The sequence below is a fragment of the Bos indicus genome, chromosome 10 (genome assembly GCF_029378745.1).
Source record: "Bos indicus isolate NIAB-ARS_2022 breed Sahiwal x Tharparkar chromosome 10, NIAB-ARS_B.indTharparkar_mat_pri_1.0, whole genome shotgun sequence".
Lineage (NCBI taxonomy): Eukaryota > Metazoa > Chordata > Mammalia > Artiodactyla > Bovidae > Bos > Bos indicus.
Window position 1 is genome coordinate 21,434,552 of NC_091769.1, and position 14,421 is coordinate 21,448,972.

General features: G+C 53.5%; 1 protein-coding gene across 2 annotated transcripts; it reads left to right on the forward strand.

Annotated features, from left to right (window-relative positions):
* The first annotated feature begins 1,264 nt into the window (after positions 1 to 1,264).
* Positions 1,265 to 12,384, forward strand: EFS (embryonal Fyn-associated substrate). 2 transcript variants are annotated; one of them, XM_019968325.2, is made up of 6 exons: positions 1,265 to 3,022; positions 8,226 to 8,504; positions 8,763 to 8,903; positions 9,021 to 9,743; positions 10,107 to 10,196; positions 11,409 to 12,384. In XM_019968325.2, exons 1-6 carry the CDS (start codon positions 3,005 to 3,007, stop codon positions 11,841 to 11,843), a joined length of 1,686 nt encoding a protein of 561 aa, XP_019823884.2. In that variant the 5' UTR covers positions 1,265 to 3,004; the 3' UTR covers positions 11,844 to 12,384. The 2 variants fall into 2 exon arrangements, with proteins under 2 accessions (XP_019823884.2, XP_019823885.2); XM_019968326.2 differs by lacking the exon at positions 8,763 to 8,903 and having other exon boundaries at positions 2,393 to 3,022.
* Positions 12,385 to 14,421: the final 2,037 nt, after the last annotated feature.

The following is a 14,421-nucleotide window of genomic DNA, read 5'->3' on the forward strand; positions in this document are numbered from 1 at the left end:
TCACCAGGGACTTCCCTGGTGGCTCAGATGGTAAAGCATCTGCCTATAATGCGGGACACCCGGGTTCAATCCCTGGGTTGGGAAGATCTCCTGGGGAAGGAAATGGCAACCCACTCCAGTATTCTTGCTGGGAAAATCTCACAGATGGAGGAGCTTGGTAGGCTACAGTCCATGGGGTCCCAAAGAGTCAGACACGACTGAGCAACTTCACTTTCACTTTCCCTTTTCCCTCACCTAGCTACAGGCACTAGCTAGACCCTCAGCTACAACGAAGGCAGTGAGCCTTCTTGCCCACCTCCCAAACCACCATTCTGCCAGGTCCCAGCACTTCCTTCCTGCTTAGTCTTTTCCAGTCTCTATTTCCCGAGCACCAGTCAGAGCATTCATCTTTAGAACTGTGTTTCTTACCCACCTCCATCTTGAGCCCCAATTTGCCTTGGCAGTCCTCTGGGCAGAGATTATACCCGTCACTCCCCAGTAGCTGACTATCTGTATTCCAGGCAGCTAGGCCCCTAGGGCTGGGGTCTGAAAGAGGCTGGACCAGGCTGGAGCTAGAAAAGGTGCATCTGAGAATGCATCTGAAAATTTAAAAGTTCCTCTCCCATCCCAAAGGAGTCTGAGTTTGTTCATAGGCGCCCAAGCAATAGGAAGAGGAGGGCGCTGGGGCAGGTGTCTCTCCCTCCCCTCCTGGCAAATGCCTGGACTTGTGGCTCTATGGAATGTGGAGGTGGGGGTGGATGGGAGGGGAAGTAGGGAGCCTTTATCCAAGCCCTCACGTTCTCAAAGGGCCTTAAATTAGACTTCAGATATTATCTCCAAATGAGGCTATGCATAGAGCCATTGTCTATTGTATTTGAAGTGTTAATGCGTTAAACGTAAATATTGAAAATATGCTACAGCTTTTCAATCCAGATTGGCATCTCATTTTTTTTTTTTTTAATTCTAGGAACCTCAAAAACAGAAGGCGGCTTTTCCAGCGTCCCTGAGGGGGCTTTGAAGTCTTCTTTCCAAGAGAAAGAACGCGGGGAGGGAGTGGGGAGCTGAAGGGATGCCGGCACGCAAAGGAGCAATAATAGGGCCGACAGGTGTGAGGACCAGAGCCTCGTCCTTTCAGCTCCTGGGGCTCCAAATCCCAGCTTCTCTGAACGAGTCCTGCCCTTTTGTGTCCGCAGTGACCACTTCTACTCCACTTGGCAGCAGGAGTGAGCCAGAGTGAGGGCAGGGGACAGGCCTAGACTGGCAGAGGCGTCACATCCCGCCAGCTCGCCCGCCCCCAGCTCCGGAACCAGCCGCTCAGGCCTCACGTTCCCTCGCCCGGGCTAGAATCTGTGTCAGCTCCAGACCCCCGGCCGGCCATCCCTGCGGAGGCCACGCTGAGGGAGCAGAGAGGCTCCGTTGAGGACCCCAGAAGGGCGGAGGGAGCGCGCTCCCTCCCAAAGGAAAGACAGTTGTGGGGCTGATGAAAGGGAGGCCGAGAGGCGCGGGGCTGGCGGGCGAGAGCGGGGGCGTGACGGGGAGACGAAAGCTCCGGGGAGGGAGAGAACCGGACCACCTGGAGGTCCGCCGCGACGTCAGGCTGGAGCTGGAGGGGGAGAGGAGCCGGGAGGGGGCGCGCAATTTAGCCCGAGGGTCCTGAGCTGAAACTCAACACCCGCCTTTGGAGGGCTCGTCCCCCTTTCTCCTCCGCCCCTTCCCTTCCCCTCCCTTTTCCCCTCCCTCCTTTCTCTTAATCCCCGGGACTGAGCCCCACGCCGGAGCCGAGAGGGCCCGAGGGGAGGAGAAAGGAGCTGCACCCAGAGGGCGCCGGGAGCCTGGGAAGGGGAGGGAAGGGGAGCCGCGAGCGGGGGGTGAGCCTGAAAGCAGCGCGCGACCCCCGGACCCTTTCCAGCCCTCTCAGTGCCCCCCCCCCACCCCACTTCCAGGCGAGTCCGCAGGACCCTAGCCGCTGCGCCTCCTTAGCCTTCTGTTTGCTCCTTGTTTTGCTTTGTGGCCTTTCTCTCGGTTCCCAGAGACACCTGGGCTGCCACGAGCCCTGGGGCGCTCAGAGGGGCCCCGCCAAGGGTGCGTGTAAGCGGGGCGGCGGGGGCCAGCGTCCTGGGCCAGGGGGCCGAAGGTGGGAGCGGGAGTGTTGGCGCCGAGGGTTGGAAGGGGCCGCGTGGGGAAGGCCGTCCCGCCCCCTCGAGCCCGGCCCGGGTGCACGTAGCGAGGCACGGTCCCGGCGCCCCCAGACCCCGAGGCGCGCTGCGAGCAAGTGTGCGTGCTCGGGAGCTCGCCTTGGGGGCTTCGAGCGTTGGGGCAGAAAGCCGCCACTGGGGTCGTCCAGCCCAGCCTCCCTACTCTCCGAGGCCTTTGGCTCCAGCCTGGCCTCCGCTGCCAAGTCGGGCGACTTTGAAGAGAGACAAACTTCTCGATTTTCACTACCCCCGCCCCCTCCCTCGCAGCGGGGCTGCTGCAGAGCCCCCGACGCCCGGATCTCAGCCCTGGGAGCACCGCTCTCCGGCGCGGCTCCGGGTGGGGAAGGTTGGCCCCTAAACTAGTTCGTCCAGCCCGACCGCCCCGGCGGCTTCTCCCTGCCCCCAGGGCCGTCCTGAGCGGCCCGAAGAGGCGTCGAGCGCAGCCCCAGCTCCCACCTCCTCGCCCGTCCTGGCACTGGAAGGGAGCTTTGGGCCCATGCGGACCCAGGGTGCCCCCGAGGCCTAGGACAGGCAGCTCCGGGGCCTGGCCCACCCTGCAGCCGCCGAGAGGCCGCGGGGACGGGGCAGAGCGCGCGCCCTTGGATGAGGTCCCGCAGCGACGCCCCGGCCCGCCCTGCTCCTCCTCCTGCCCGGCCAAGCTGCCTCCCATTTGGGGAGTTTTGTGGGTTTTCTTTCTCCTCCTCCAACCTCTGGGGAGGCCACGATTCAGGCGCCGCAGCCGGGGGCCGCCTCCATGGTGCGGGTCAGCCGCTGCTGAAGTCAGCGAAACCGAGCCTGGCCTGGAGCTGGCCGCGAGGAAGGCCAAGGCCATGGCCATAGCCACGTCGGTGAGTCCAACCAGAGAGAGGAGGCTGACGGGCAGAGACCGTCACGGTCTGTCCTGCACTCCTGTCACTTTTATTTCTGCCTTCTCTTTGTCTCGCTCCTTCGTCCCTTGCTTCTTCAGGAGACTGTGTCCCCCTTCTGGCACATTGGTTTCCCTTACCTCCTCTCGCCTCTCATCCCTAACTCCTACTGGGTCTGGCCTCCCCTTCTCTCCTCCCCTTCCCATTCTCCTCTCTTTCTTTCTGGAGGCTGCCCCTGGAAGGAGGGGAGGGGGCAAGCTTGAGTCTCCTCTTCTATGGGAGGGAACCGATGGCCACTGGAGGTTGGCAGGGGTTTGTGATTGGGAGGGCTGTAAAAGGTTGAAAGGGAGCTGAAAGAATGGAGGTGACTCCAGGAAAACCGGAGGGCAAAAGGCCCAAGGAAGCCCTGCTCTAGAGGAGGGATGGAGGAAAGGAGGGGAAATAGAGTAAAAGATGGAGACCAGGCAGGGAGCAAGGGAAAATAGAGAGAGGAGGGGAGGTTGATGTCACCCAGCCTCTGGCCACTTTCCTGGGACTGGGGACAAAGGGAGGAGACAGCTGGCATGATGGGACAGTGGGAGGAGGCCTCCCAGGAAACGTGTGGCTCACTGCCACCCCTCTTTAGGGCAGCCACTCCCTCACAAGTCAGCTGGGCCCCTGAGGAGGGAGTAGAGCTGGGGTGGCCACACCCATCATCAATCAGTCTATCAGCGACTCTAGCAGGGTTCCCGCAATTGCAAGGGAGGTTTGATCCCATTGGACAGAATTGTAATTGAACACAAGGAGGAGCTCTTCACAGCCCCGCCCCTGCTTTCTGTCTTGTACTCCTGTAGACTGAATCCCAGCAACTGTATCCCGTTTCTACCCTTCGCTAGGCCCTAGGATGCCCAGGGAAATCGGAGCTGCCACCTGTTTACTGGACTCCTCTGAATGGGCATTCTAGGAAGGAGGATTGTGACGCTGGGAAGAGAAGCATGGCTGCTCACCTCCTCCCACACCTCTCAAGGATGAGTTAGATGTTCACTCCTTCTCAGACCAAACTCCTTTTAGCTTCTCAATCTATATGATGGGGAGAAGACTCTAGTTCAGAGCCAGAAAGGGGGAGAGGGGGTACTCCGACATAAAGATGTTGCCTCAGGAGCCAGCTAATCATCTTTATAGTCCCAGGAGGTAGATCTTTCTTTTTGCTTGGAAGGGGAAAGTGTTGGTATTTATACCCGTGAAACACACAGGACCCTGAAAACAGCTAATCTTCTTCGAGTATTTACTGGCCCTAAACTTTGTCTTGGTATGTCCTGGTTCTTGATGCATTGTCTCATCCAGTACTCACAACAACTCTGAAGCTAGTACTGTTATTATCTGAAAGTGGATATTCAGCTATGGATATGGAATTCTACAAAGGAGGAACCTGAGTCTTGGCGAGGTTAAACAGACTGCCCAAAGTCACCCAGCTCGAAAGCAGCAGAACCAGGACTCAAAACTCAGGTCTGTCTGCCTTAAAAACAATGCTCTTAACTGCCTGCCTGGATCCAAAACACCAATTTCTAATTTATAGTTAGAAAGAAAAGTGCCAAGCTAACCAGGAATTTGTGTCATCTGGCTAGCATGTTTGCTTTCTGTGGCACAATTGCCTTTAGAAGCCAAAATGTAATCAGAAAAGAGTTTGATGAATTTGGAATCAGGCAAGAAGTCAGTTTGTTATTAATCTCATCCAGCTATAAAGGGCTGGACAACCTCTCTACCTGAGGGAAATATCAGTCAAGAGGAGCATGCACTCTCCCTGGCTGAGCAGGCCATCCTTCCCCCAGTGTCTGTTGACCAAATGCAGCCTACCCGATGGAGAAGTTTCACCATATTCATCAATCCACATGGATTACCTGCTCAGTACTAACTACTCAGCGCCTAACTACCTGTTTTCTACCATCTCTGTGTAAGCCACTAGCAAACATATCGGAAGTGGAATATATTTTAATAGTGTGAGTGGCTTAAGCCTGATTCTACCAAACGACTTGGTGGAACCAGAGTCCGGTGATGAGTGACTAGTAAAGGGAACTTGAACATCGTGAAAACTTCCTATGAACTTAAATCATGTTTGAGCTATGGATCGTCTTTTTTTTTTTGAAGTGTAGTTTATTTACAATTATGTGTTAGTTACTGCTCTACAGCAAAGCGATTCAGTTATACATATACACACATTCCTTTTTAGTATTCTTTTCCACTATGGTTTATCATACAATATTCAATATAGTTCTCTGTGCTCTACCCTAGGACCTTGTTCCTTATCCGTTCTATATATAAAAACTTACATCTGCTGACCCCAACATCCTATTCCGTCCCTCTCCCAACCCCTCCCCCTTGGCGCCAGCAGTATATTCTTTACATCTGTGATTCCATTTCTGCTGCACAGATAGACTCACTTGTGTCATATGTTAGATTCCGTGTATAAGTGATGTCGTATGATATTTGTCTTTCTCTTTCTGACTTCACTTAGTATGATAATCTCTAGTTGCATCCACGCTGCTACAAATGGCATTTATTCATTCTTTTTATGGCTGAGTAATATTCCACTGGGTGTGTGTGTGTGTGTGTGTGTGTGTGTGTGTAGTTTATGGCTAAGTAGTATTCCGTTTCATGGCATTTATTCATTCTTTTTATGGCTGAGTAATATTCCACTGGGGGTGCGTGTGTGTGTGTGTGTGTGTGTAGTTTATGGCTAAGTAGTATTCCGTTTCATGGCTGAGTAGTATTCCCTTATAGTAGAATTCCATAGTATTCCATTCCATTCCAATACTGAGTAGTATTCCATGTGGATATATACACCACATCTTTATCCATTCATCTGTTAATGGACATTTAGGGTGTTTCCATGTCTTGACTATTGTAAATAGTGCTGCTATGAAATTAGGGGTGCATGTATCTTTTTGAATTATAATTTTGTCCAGATATATGTCACAGGCCCTCTTGACTTTACTACTGTTACTATACAAGAAGAAAAAAGTAGATCCTTTCTTTTTGGCCATGCCACACAGCTCACAGGATCTTGGGTTCCCTAACCAGGAATTGAACGTGGGGCTTGGCAGTGAAAGTCCAGCATCCTAACCACTAGGCTACCAGGGAACTCCCCAAAAGTAGATCCTTATGCTTGTGGTTGTGAAAAACAGTGTGAGTGCAGCCTCTGGAATCACACAGCCTGGAGTTCAAATCACATTGCACCAGCTGTATGTCATTGGGCAACATATCAACATACCAAGCTCTCTATTCCAATTTCCTTTCCAAACAGGGATAATGATGACTCTTCCCTTATCAGGTTGAGGATTAAATGAGATGAGATGATTAGTGCAAACACTTGTTCAGTGTCTGGATATATAATTTGCAACTTGGTGTCTGTGATTTACCTGAGCCTATAGTGTCCAGGTGGCGCTAGTGGTAAAGAACCTACCTGCTGATGCAGGGGACACAAGAGATGTGGTTTTGATCCCTGGGTTGGGAAGATCCCCTGGAGGAGGAAATGGCAACCCACTCCAGTATTCTTGCCTGGAGAATCCCACAGACAGAGGAGCCTGGCAGGCTATGGTCCATAGGGTCACAAAGAGTTGGACACGACTCAAGTGACTTCGCACACACGCACATAGCTCTCAAAGGAAAAAGCTTAGATATCCCCACCAGGAGAACTGGAAACAGTCTGATAAATCTTTGCTCTTGGTTGGGCCACCAGCCCCCCTACACAAACACACACACACACACACGAGTGTATATACTTTTCTCTTCATGGTAACTTCAGCCTCTGCTGGTAGAACCTTACTTGCTAAGACTGAGAACAAAACAATTGCTTTGGTTTCTGTTTTCTTCCCTATTATGCCGAGGCTCTGTCTGGGCTGGACTTCTCCCAGTCTCTCTCAGAATGAGGTATCTCTGCAGCTGCTTAATCTAACCTGCTTGTAGGGGATACTGACTGGGAAACAGGGAAGGTGATGGAGATTCCATGGGAGACCTTTGCAAGATTTCCCTGTGTAATTCATTCAGCATACGTTCATGGAGGACTGATTCCAGGTCAAGCCAATTGCAGGGGCTAGGAATATAATAGTCCCTTTTCTCACAGGGCTAACAGTACAAGGGAAGAAATGTATTTTTAAAAGTAAGTAGACAAATAGTATGGGCTTCCCTTGTAGTCTAGCTGGTAAAGAATCCACCTGCAATGCAGGAGACCTGGGTTCGATCCCTGGATTGGGAAGATCCCCTGGAGAAGGGAAAGGCTACCCTCTCCAGTATTCTGGCCTGGAGAATTCCATGGACTGTATTGTCCATGGGGTCGCAAAGAGTTGGACACAACTGAGCGACTTTCACTTCACTTCACTTCAGACAAACAGTATAAACTAATGTGAAGGAAGTAATAGGTGGAGACAGACACAGAAGGAGGTGGGGAGAAGAGTGAGAAGGAGACATTATTTATTTTTTGGCCATGCCCTGCAGAATCTTAGTTCCCTGACCAGGGATTGAAGCTGCATTATCTGTATTGGGAGCATAGAATCTTAACCACCGAACCACCAGGGAAGTCCCAGGAGAAGGAGACATTTAAGAAGAACTGAAGGGGCTTCTCTGGTAGCTCAGTGGTAAAGAATCTGCCTGCCAATGCAGGAGACTTAAGCTCAATCCCTGGTCTGGGAAGATCCCACACACCTCAGAGCAACTATTGAGCCTGTGCACTGGAGCCTGGGAACCTCAACTACTGAGACCATGTGCTGCAACTATGGAAGCTCATTCACATAGAGCCTGTGCTCTGCAGTGAGAGGAGCCACTGCAGTGCGAGTCCCATGCACCACACCTAGAGAGTAGCCCCCGCTCTCCGCAACGGAGAAAAAACCTATGCAGCAATGACGACCCAGCACAGTAAAAAATAAAGAAATTGAAGAACTGAAGGATGAAAAGGTCGAATCAACTGAAGAGTCAGGGAAGGGTAAAGGAAGAGCAAAGGCCCTGAGGTGGGAAAGAGCTTGTCTAGATCAAAGAATAGAGAGAGAATGCAGGGAATGGCACTGAAGCCAGGCCGGGCCCATCAGGAAGAGCTGAGTCGGGAGGTCAGATGTTTAGCTTGAGGAAACCAGGGAGCTCTGTATTTTGAGCAGGGGTAACGTGACCTGATGATGTGTGTGAAGACCCCTCTCCCTGCTCCCACCTCACCCACCAGGCCCAGCTGGCCCGGGCACTGTACGACAACACAGCTGAGTCCCCGCAGGAGCTGTCCTTCCGCCGAGGGGACGTTCTACGGGTGCTGCAGAGGGAAGGCGCTGGTGGGCTGGATGGCTGGTGCCTCTGCTCCCTGCATGGCCAGCAGGGCATCGTGCCTGCCAACAGAGTGAAGCTCCTTCCCGCTGGCCCAGCACCCAAGCCTGGCCTCTCCCAGGTGCCCCCAACCCAGCCAGGCTCACCATATCCAGCCCCAGAGCACGGCAGTGAGGACCAGGAGGTGAGCACAGGAGCCCCCCAGCCCTGACCCTGGACAACCCATTCCTCTCTGCTGGTGCAGTGGGAACAGGAAGAGCCCTGAGACCCCCCAGCTCTGCACTGACTCTGCTGTTCAAATCCTGTCTGCCAAGTCTTTTCTGGGCTCTTTCTCCACTGGCACAGGGAGGGGGATGGAAGGTGTCTAAGCTCCTCCCGGGCGCACACTATGATTCCCTGCTCCCCACTCCACCTGACCCACCTGCCTGTCGATCCCCCCCAGTTGTACGTGGTGCCACCCCCAGCTCGACTCTGTCCTACCTCGAGACCTCCAACTGGACCCTGCCCACCCTCCCCTGACCCCATCTACAAGGTCCCCAGAGGTGGTGGGACCCAACTGGCTGCCCCTGGAGCTGCCTTGGAGGTGAGGGCTAGGGGTTCATGTGTCTGTTGGACAGAGGACAGATGGCTCTCGAAGATGGGTTAGGGGAGTGGGGAGCCCACTGCCGAGCCTGAGAGTAACTAACTTCTTCCTCTGCAGGTCTATGACGTACCCCCCACTGCCCTCCGAGTTCCCTCCAATGGCCCCTATGACTCCCCGGCCTCCTTTGCCCGCCCTCTGGCTCAGGTTGCCCCCCAGTCCCTTGGAGAGGATGAAGCTCCCTATGACGTGCCTCTGGCCCCAAAGTCACCATCAGACCTGGAGTTAGATCTGGAGTGGGAGGGGGGCCGGGAGCCAGGGCCCCCCCTCTACGCTGCCCCCTCCAACCTGAAACGAGCATCAGCCCTCCTCAATCTGTACGAAGCACCAGAGGAACTGCTGGCAGATGGGGAAGGCGGGGGTGCTGACGAGGGCATCTACGATGTCCCCCTGCTGGGGCCGGAGACACCCCCTTCTCCAGAGCCCCTGGGAGCTTCGGCCTCCAGTGACCTGGACACCCTGGCCCTCCTTCTGGCCAGAAGCCCCCCACCCCCACACAGGCCCCGGCTGCCCTCAGCCGAGAGTCTGTCCCGTCGCCCCCTGCCTGCCTTGCCTGTGCCGGAGGCCCCCAGCCCTTCCCCGGCTCCTTCTCCTGCTCCAGGCCGGAAGGGCAGCATCCAGGACAGGCCCCTGCCCCCACCCCCACCGCGCCTGCCTGGCTATGGGGGTCCCAAGGTGGAGGGGGATCCGGAGGGCAGGGAGGTGGAGGACCACCCAGCAGGACACCACAACGAGTACGAGGGCATCCCAGTGGCCGAGGAGTACGACTACGTCCACCTGAAGGTGAGCTTGCCTCAGTCAGCCCCCAGAAAGCCTCCAGGAGAACAGGGGTCAAGACCTGAGGTCCCAGAGGCAGACCCTGGCTTCCTCCATTCCTTTCTTTCCCTCTGCTGAGCTTGCACCCTGTGGCCTGGGACCCCTGTACTGGACCACATCATTTGTATCAGTGCCGCAACCCAACCTGGGGTCCCCAAGCTCTCTGACCTGCCACTAGGGCTCTCCCAGACCCAGAGTCAGGAGGCTGCTGATCCGATGGGAGGAGAGACCTTCAGGAGGAAGTGGGAGTGGGGAGGAGTGGGAAGACCCCGGGGGCTGCCTTGCCCTGCTCCCCTACCCCTGCACTGAGGCCCTTATCCCCTACTGCAGGGCATGGATAAAGTTCAGGAAGCCAGGCCTCCAGATAAGGCCTCCCCAGGGGATCCTGAGCAGCTGGAGAGGGAGCCGCCAGAGCAGCAGGTAACCGGTGTGGTTGGTGCTAGAGCAGCAGGCAGGGGAGGAGGAACAGGAACTTGGAAGAAGGGGTGTTCTTAACTGAAGCATCAAGGGAAATATATTTAGGAGGGGGGTAAGAGTTCAGTGAAACAGGACAGTTGGGGTGGAGAGGAGTTAGAATCCAGAAAGGAGCTGGAACTTAGAAAAGGATACCAGGAATTCAGAAAGAGAGGAAAGAATGTGTTGGAGAGGAGTCAGAAAACCGAGCACTCAGGGGAACAGAGTTGCTGGGCTGGGTGACTTCTGAGGCTCCTTCCAACTGTGAATTCCTGGGTTCCTAAGAGACCTAGCTCTTAATTCCAGCTCCACCACTAAGAAGCCAGGGCCTCTGAAGCCGCCAGTTAATCTCTCTCGGTCTAGGGAAATGAGACTGTCTCCTCGACTCATGGTCTAGAATGGTCCTAATCACCATAGCTACCAACGGTCACGTTTGTACCAAGCGCCAGACCCTGTGCTCCGTACAGTGCACCTGTCAGCACTGATCATAGCCATAGTCAGCACTCATACGGTGCTTACAGTTTGCAATGCTGTGTTCTCAGCTCTTTCTGTGAAGATCAACTAATCTTCACTGCAGCCTTAGGAGGCAGAAACAAGAACTGCACTATCCAGTGTGGTAGCCACAAGCCACATGCAGCTACTGATCCCCAAGTGTGACCAGTCCGAACTGGAGTGCACTGTGAATATAAAATGCACGCTAGATTTTGCAGACCTAGTATGAAAAACAATTTCAATAACTTTTATATTGATTACAGTGTTGAAACTACACCATTTTCAATATATGGAATTACAAAATATGTACCCATTTCTTTGTAACTTTTCTAACGTGGCTACTTGGAAATTTGAAATAGCACATGTGGTTGGCATTATGTTTACATTGGACAGTGTAGTACTAGGCTCCCCATAGATAAAGAAGATAAAGGAGATAAAGGAATGATGACATTCAGAGACTTGTTTTTGAGGTTGTTTGAATCCAGGTTTATCAGATGTCAATTCTGGGCATCTTCCTGTCACTCACTAAGAGAATCTAAATTGTCTGATAGGCGAAGGTACAATTTAAAGGGGTTGAGCTCAGGGAGAAAGGAAGGCATGAGGAACAAAGGGAGGGAAGGAGAAAGGAAATAAGAACGGAAGTGGCACTGGCCAAGCAGTCCCGCTGAACACTCTTCTCGCCCTTAGGAGGCCCTGTCCCCTGGGGAGTCACTGGTTCTGCCCACTGGAGATCTACAGCTCCTGCACTTCTACGCCGGGCAGTGCCAGGGCCACTACTCAACACTGCAGGCGGCTGTGGCAGCCCTGATGTCCAGCACCCAGGCAAAGCAGCCCCCGCACCTCTTTGTGCCCCACGGCAAGCGGGCGCTGGTGGCCGCTCACCGCCTGGTGTTCGTTGGGGATACCCTGGGCCGCCTGGCAGCCTCTGCCCCTCTGCGAGCACAGGTCGGGGCCGCGGGCACAGCACTGGGCCAGGCATTGCGGGCCACCGTGCTGGCCATCAAGGGGGCCGCCCTGGGCTACCCATCCAGCCCTGCAGCCGAAGAGATGGCGCAGTGCGTGGCGGACCTGGCAGGGCAGGCCCTGCAATTCACCACTCTGCTCACCAGCCTGGCCCCCTGAGCCCCTTGTCTCTGCTCTGCCCTCACCTGCCTCCCAGAGCCGCCTCCAGTCCTCAGGTGGCTGTTTTCGGGACTATGAGACACGGAGGCATCTTTCCCCCTACTGCCCTTTCCAGGCATCTCAGCCTCTCACTGAGGCCCTCCTCCCCTACCCCCACAGCTTTTTGTATGAGCCATTTTGTATAAATTATTTATATTTAATATTATTCCCTGCTTTGTCAGGGGCAGGCACCAGGCCCTCCAGGGACCTTCCTCCTCCTTCAGCCTGGGGTGGAGGCTCTTGGGCGCTGCAAGGCCAACCCCTCTGGAATCTTAACCCCACAGAGAGCCAAGTAGCTGAAACCTAGAGCCACCAGGAGCCCCTTTTTTGTCCTGTGTCTTGGCTTTGGAACATCGGCGCCTCCCTGTTAGCCGAGAGCAAGGGCAGAACGTTGGCAGCCCGGAGTGGGAAGGTCTGGGAGAGGCCAGAGGACTCCTCCACGCAGAAGCAGGAGAGCTGGGCCTCTGACATGGTGCACCTCAATAAACCGGGCTTTCTGGTTCCCCGACTCTGCTTCCTGGGAGCCTGGGGGGCAGGCCCGGCACCCTCGGCCAAACTGCTGGGACACACACTGTGGGCAGTCTGCCCTTAGGGTTTGTGGGGAAGTTCTGCTGTTTCTCCAACTGTTCATCTAGCAGGTTCTCAGTTCCCATGATGTGCCAGGCACAGTTCTGACGGTCCATTGTGGGGATGGGCTGGATAGAAACAAGTCAGCTGAAACAAGTAAATAAAAAAAAAGGAACCTGCCACAGAGTTGATAGTTGCTGGTAATGGAAATGAACAGGGTGATATAGATGAGTAGATGGGGAGAGGCCATTGGAGACTTTAGACAGGCTTGCTGGGGAGGTGGTATCTGTGCTGAGACCCCGAGGATGAGAGAACCAAGAATAGTCTGCAACATAGCATTCTGGGAAGGCAGGCCCTGATTCCTGACCAAGGCCTCTCCTCCAAGACCGATGTCAGATGATGTCATCAGAGAGGTGCACACAGGGGAGGGAGGCCATGAGGGAGCCTTGATGGTGCCCTGCTGAAGAGGTCACCCCAGCCGTGCTCAGCTTTGTGCCATAGGACAGCTCTGACCCACTGGAGAGGACTACTGGGTGCCCTCTCCCTTAGGTTAACCCAAGAGGGTCTAGTCCCTTAAACTCCCCTTCCCAACTTCCTGCTGACTATCCTTCCAGACACACCACCTTTTAGAGGAGCTGAGGGGCCAATGAATTCAATGTGTTAGAAGTCCATAGTCCACAGGGCCTTGGTGAAATTGATGGGCCATTCACCACAAGGGAAGAAGTCCAAGCCACAGATCCATCGCTTAAGCTCTGCTTTCCCAAGATTCTACCCTGGCACAGTGACTGGACTGGAGGTACCCCAAAATTCAATCACAGTCAGTCCCTTGGCCCTTCTCCCCATGCATTTGCCTCCTCCATTTGAGGTTCTTTGTTCTCATTTCACTCTCAAAAGAAACTCATTTCCAAAGGCTGGGGCCACCAAAACTCACCTGTAGGTGTTGGCATTAAAGACGTAACAGAGGCCATCCTCCACCACCTTCCAGAAAGAATTTCAAGAGATCAGCCTGGAATTAGAGTCAGAGGTCTCAATGCAAGCTTCCGTGTACCTGTGTCTGCAGGTAAGTCCTGTCAGATCCTCAGAATCCTAGTTTCCTCTCTAATATGAGAAGGAACGTAGTGATCTCCCAGGGCTGTTGTGAGGCCCTAACAAGATACTGCGTGTGAACAGCCCAGCAACGCAGAAAGTTACGTGGATTGCAATTCCAGGATAGACATGAGGAGACTAGCAAATAAATCCCCAAGGAATGTTGCCTGTGACAGCACCAAAGTAAATACTGAAGAGATGCTGAAATGGGTTGGGTGGGGGCGGGGGGGGAGGTTGCTTATTGCGTTAGAAGACTTTCCCATATCTGGAAAATTTCTGAACAGGGGACAAATTAGAAGTGTGGTTCAGTGGAGAAAATATGGAATGGATTTCCGTCTTGAGATTGACAGGACATCCTTTTCAACACTTACCTGGGATTAGAGAATGAAGAACCTATTAGAAATCAAATCTCAAAAAAAAAAGCGCAAATCAAATCTTGAGAAGTGCATTTCTAACTTTAATGTACATATACCTGGGGATCTGGTTAAAAATGCAAAGTATCTGAAAACAGCCTTTGATTCTACATTTCCAGCAAGTTCCCAGGTGATGTGGATGTTCCTGGTCTGTAAATCATACTTTGAGTAGCAATTCAAGGAGTTAGGAGAGACTTCTCTGAGGCAAATATACTTGAACTGACAGCTGAAGAACTTGACTAAAGTAGAGGAGACTTCTAGGCATAAGGACCAGCTTATGCAAGGGCCCTGTAGCACTGGAAAACCTGAAAGAATGTCAGTGTGACTGGTGTGCAGAATTTGGAGAAAGAGAGAGAGCTGCAGAGAGTATGGGATCACTATGAGGTCTAGAATATTGCATTTACCTTGATGGTAGAAGACGCTGATGGTTGTTAAATAGGAAAGAAGCACAAACATCTGTATTTTGAAAAGAT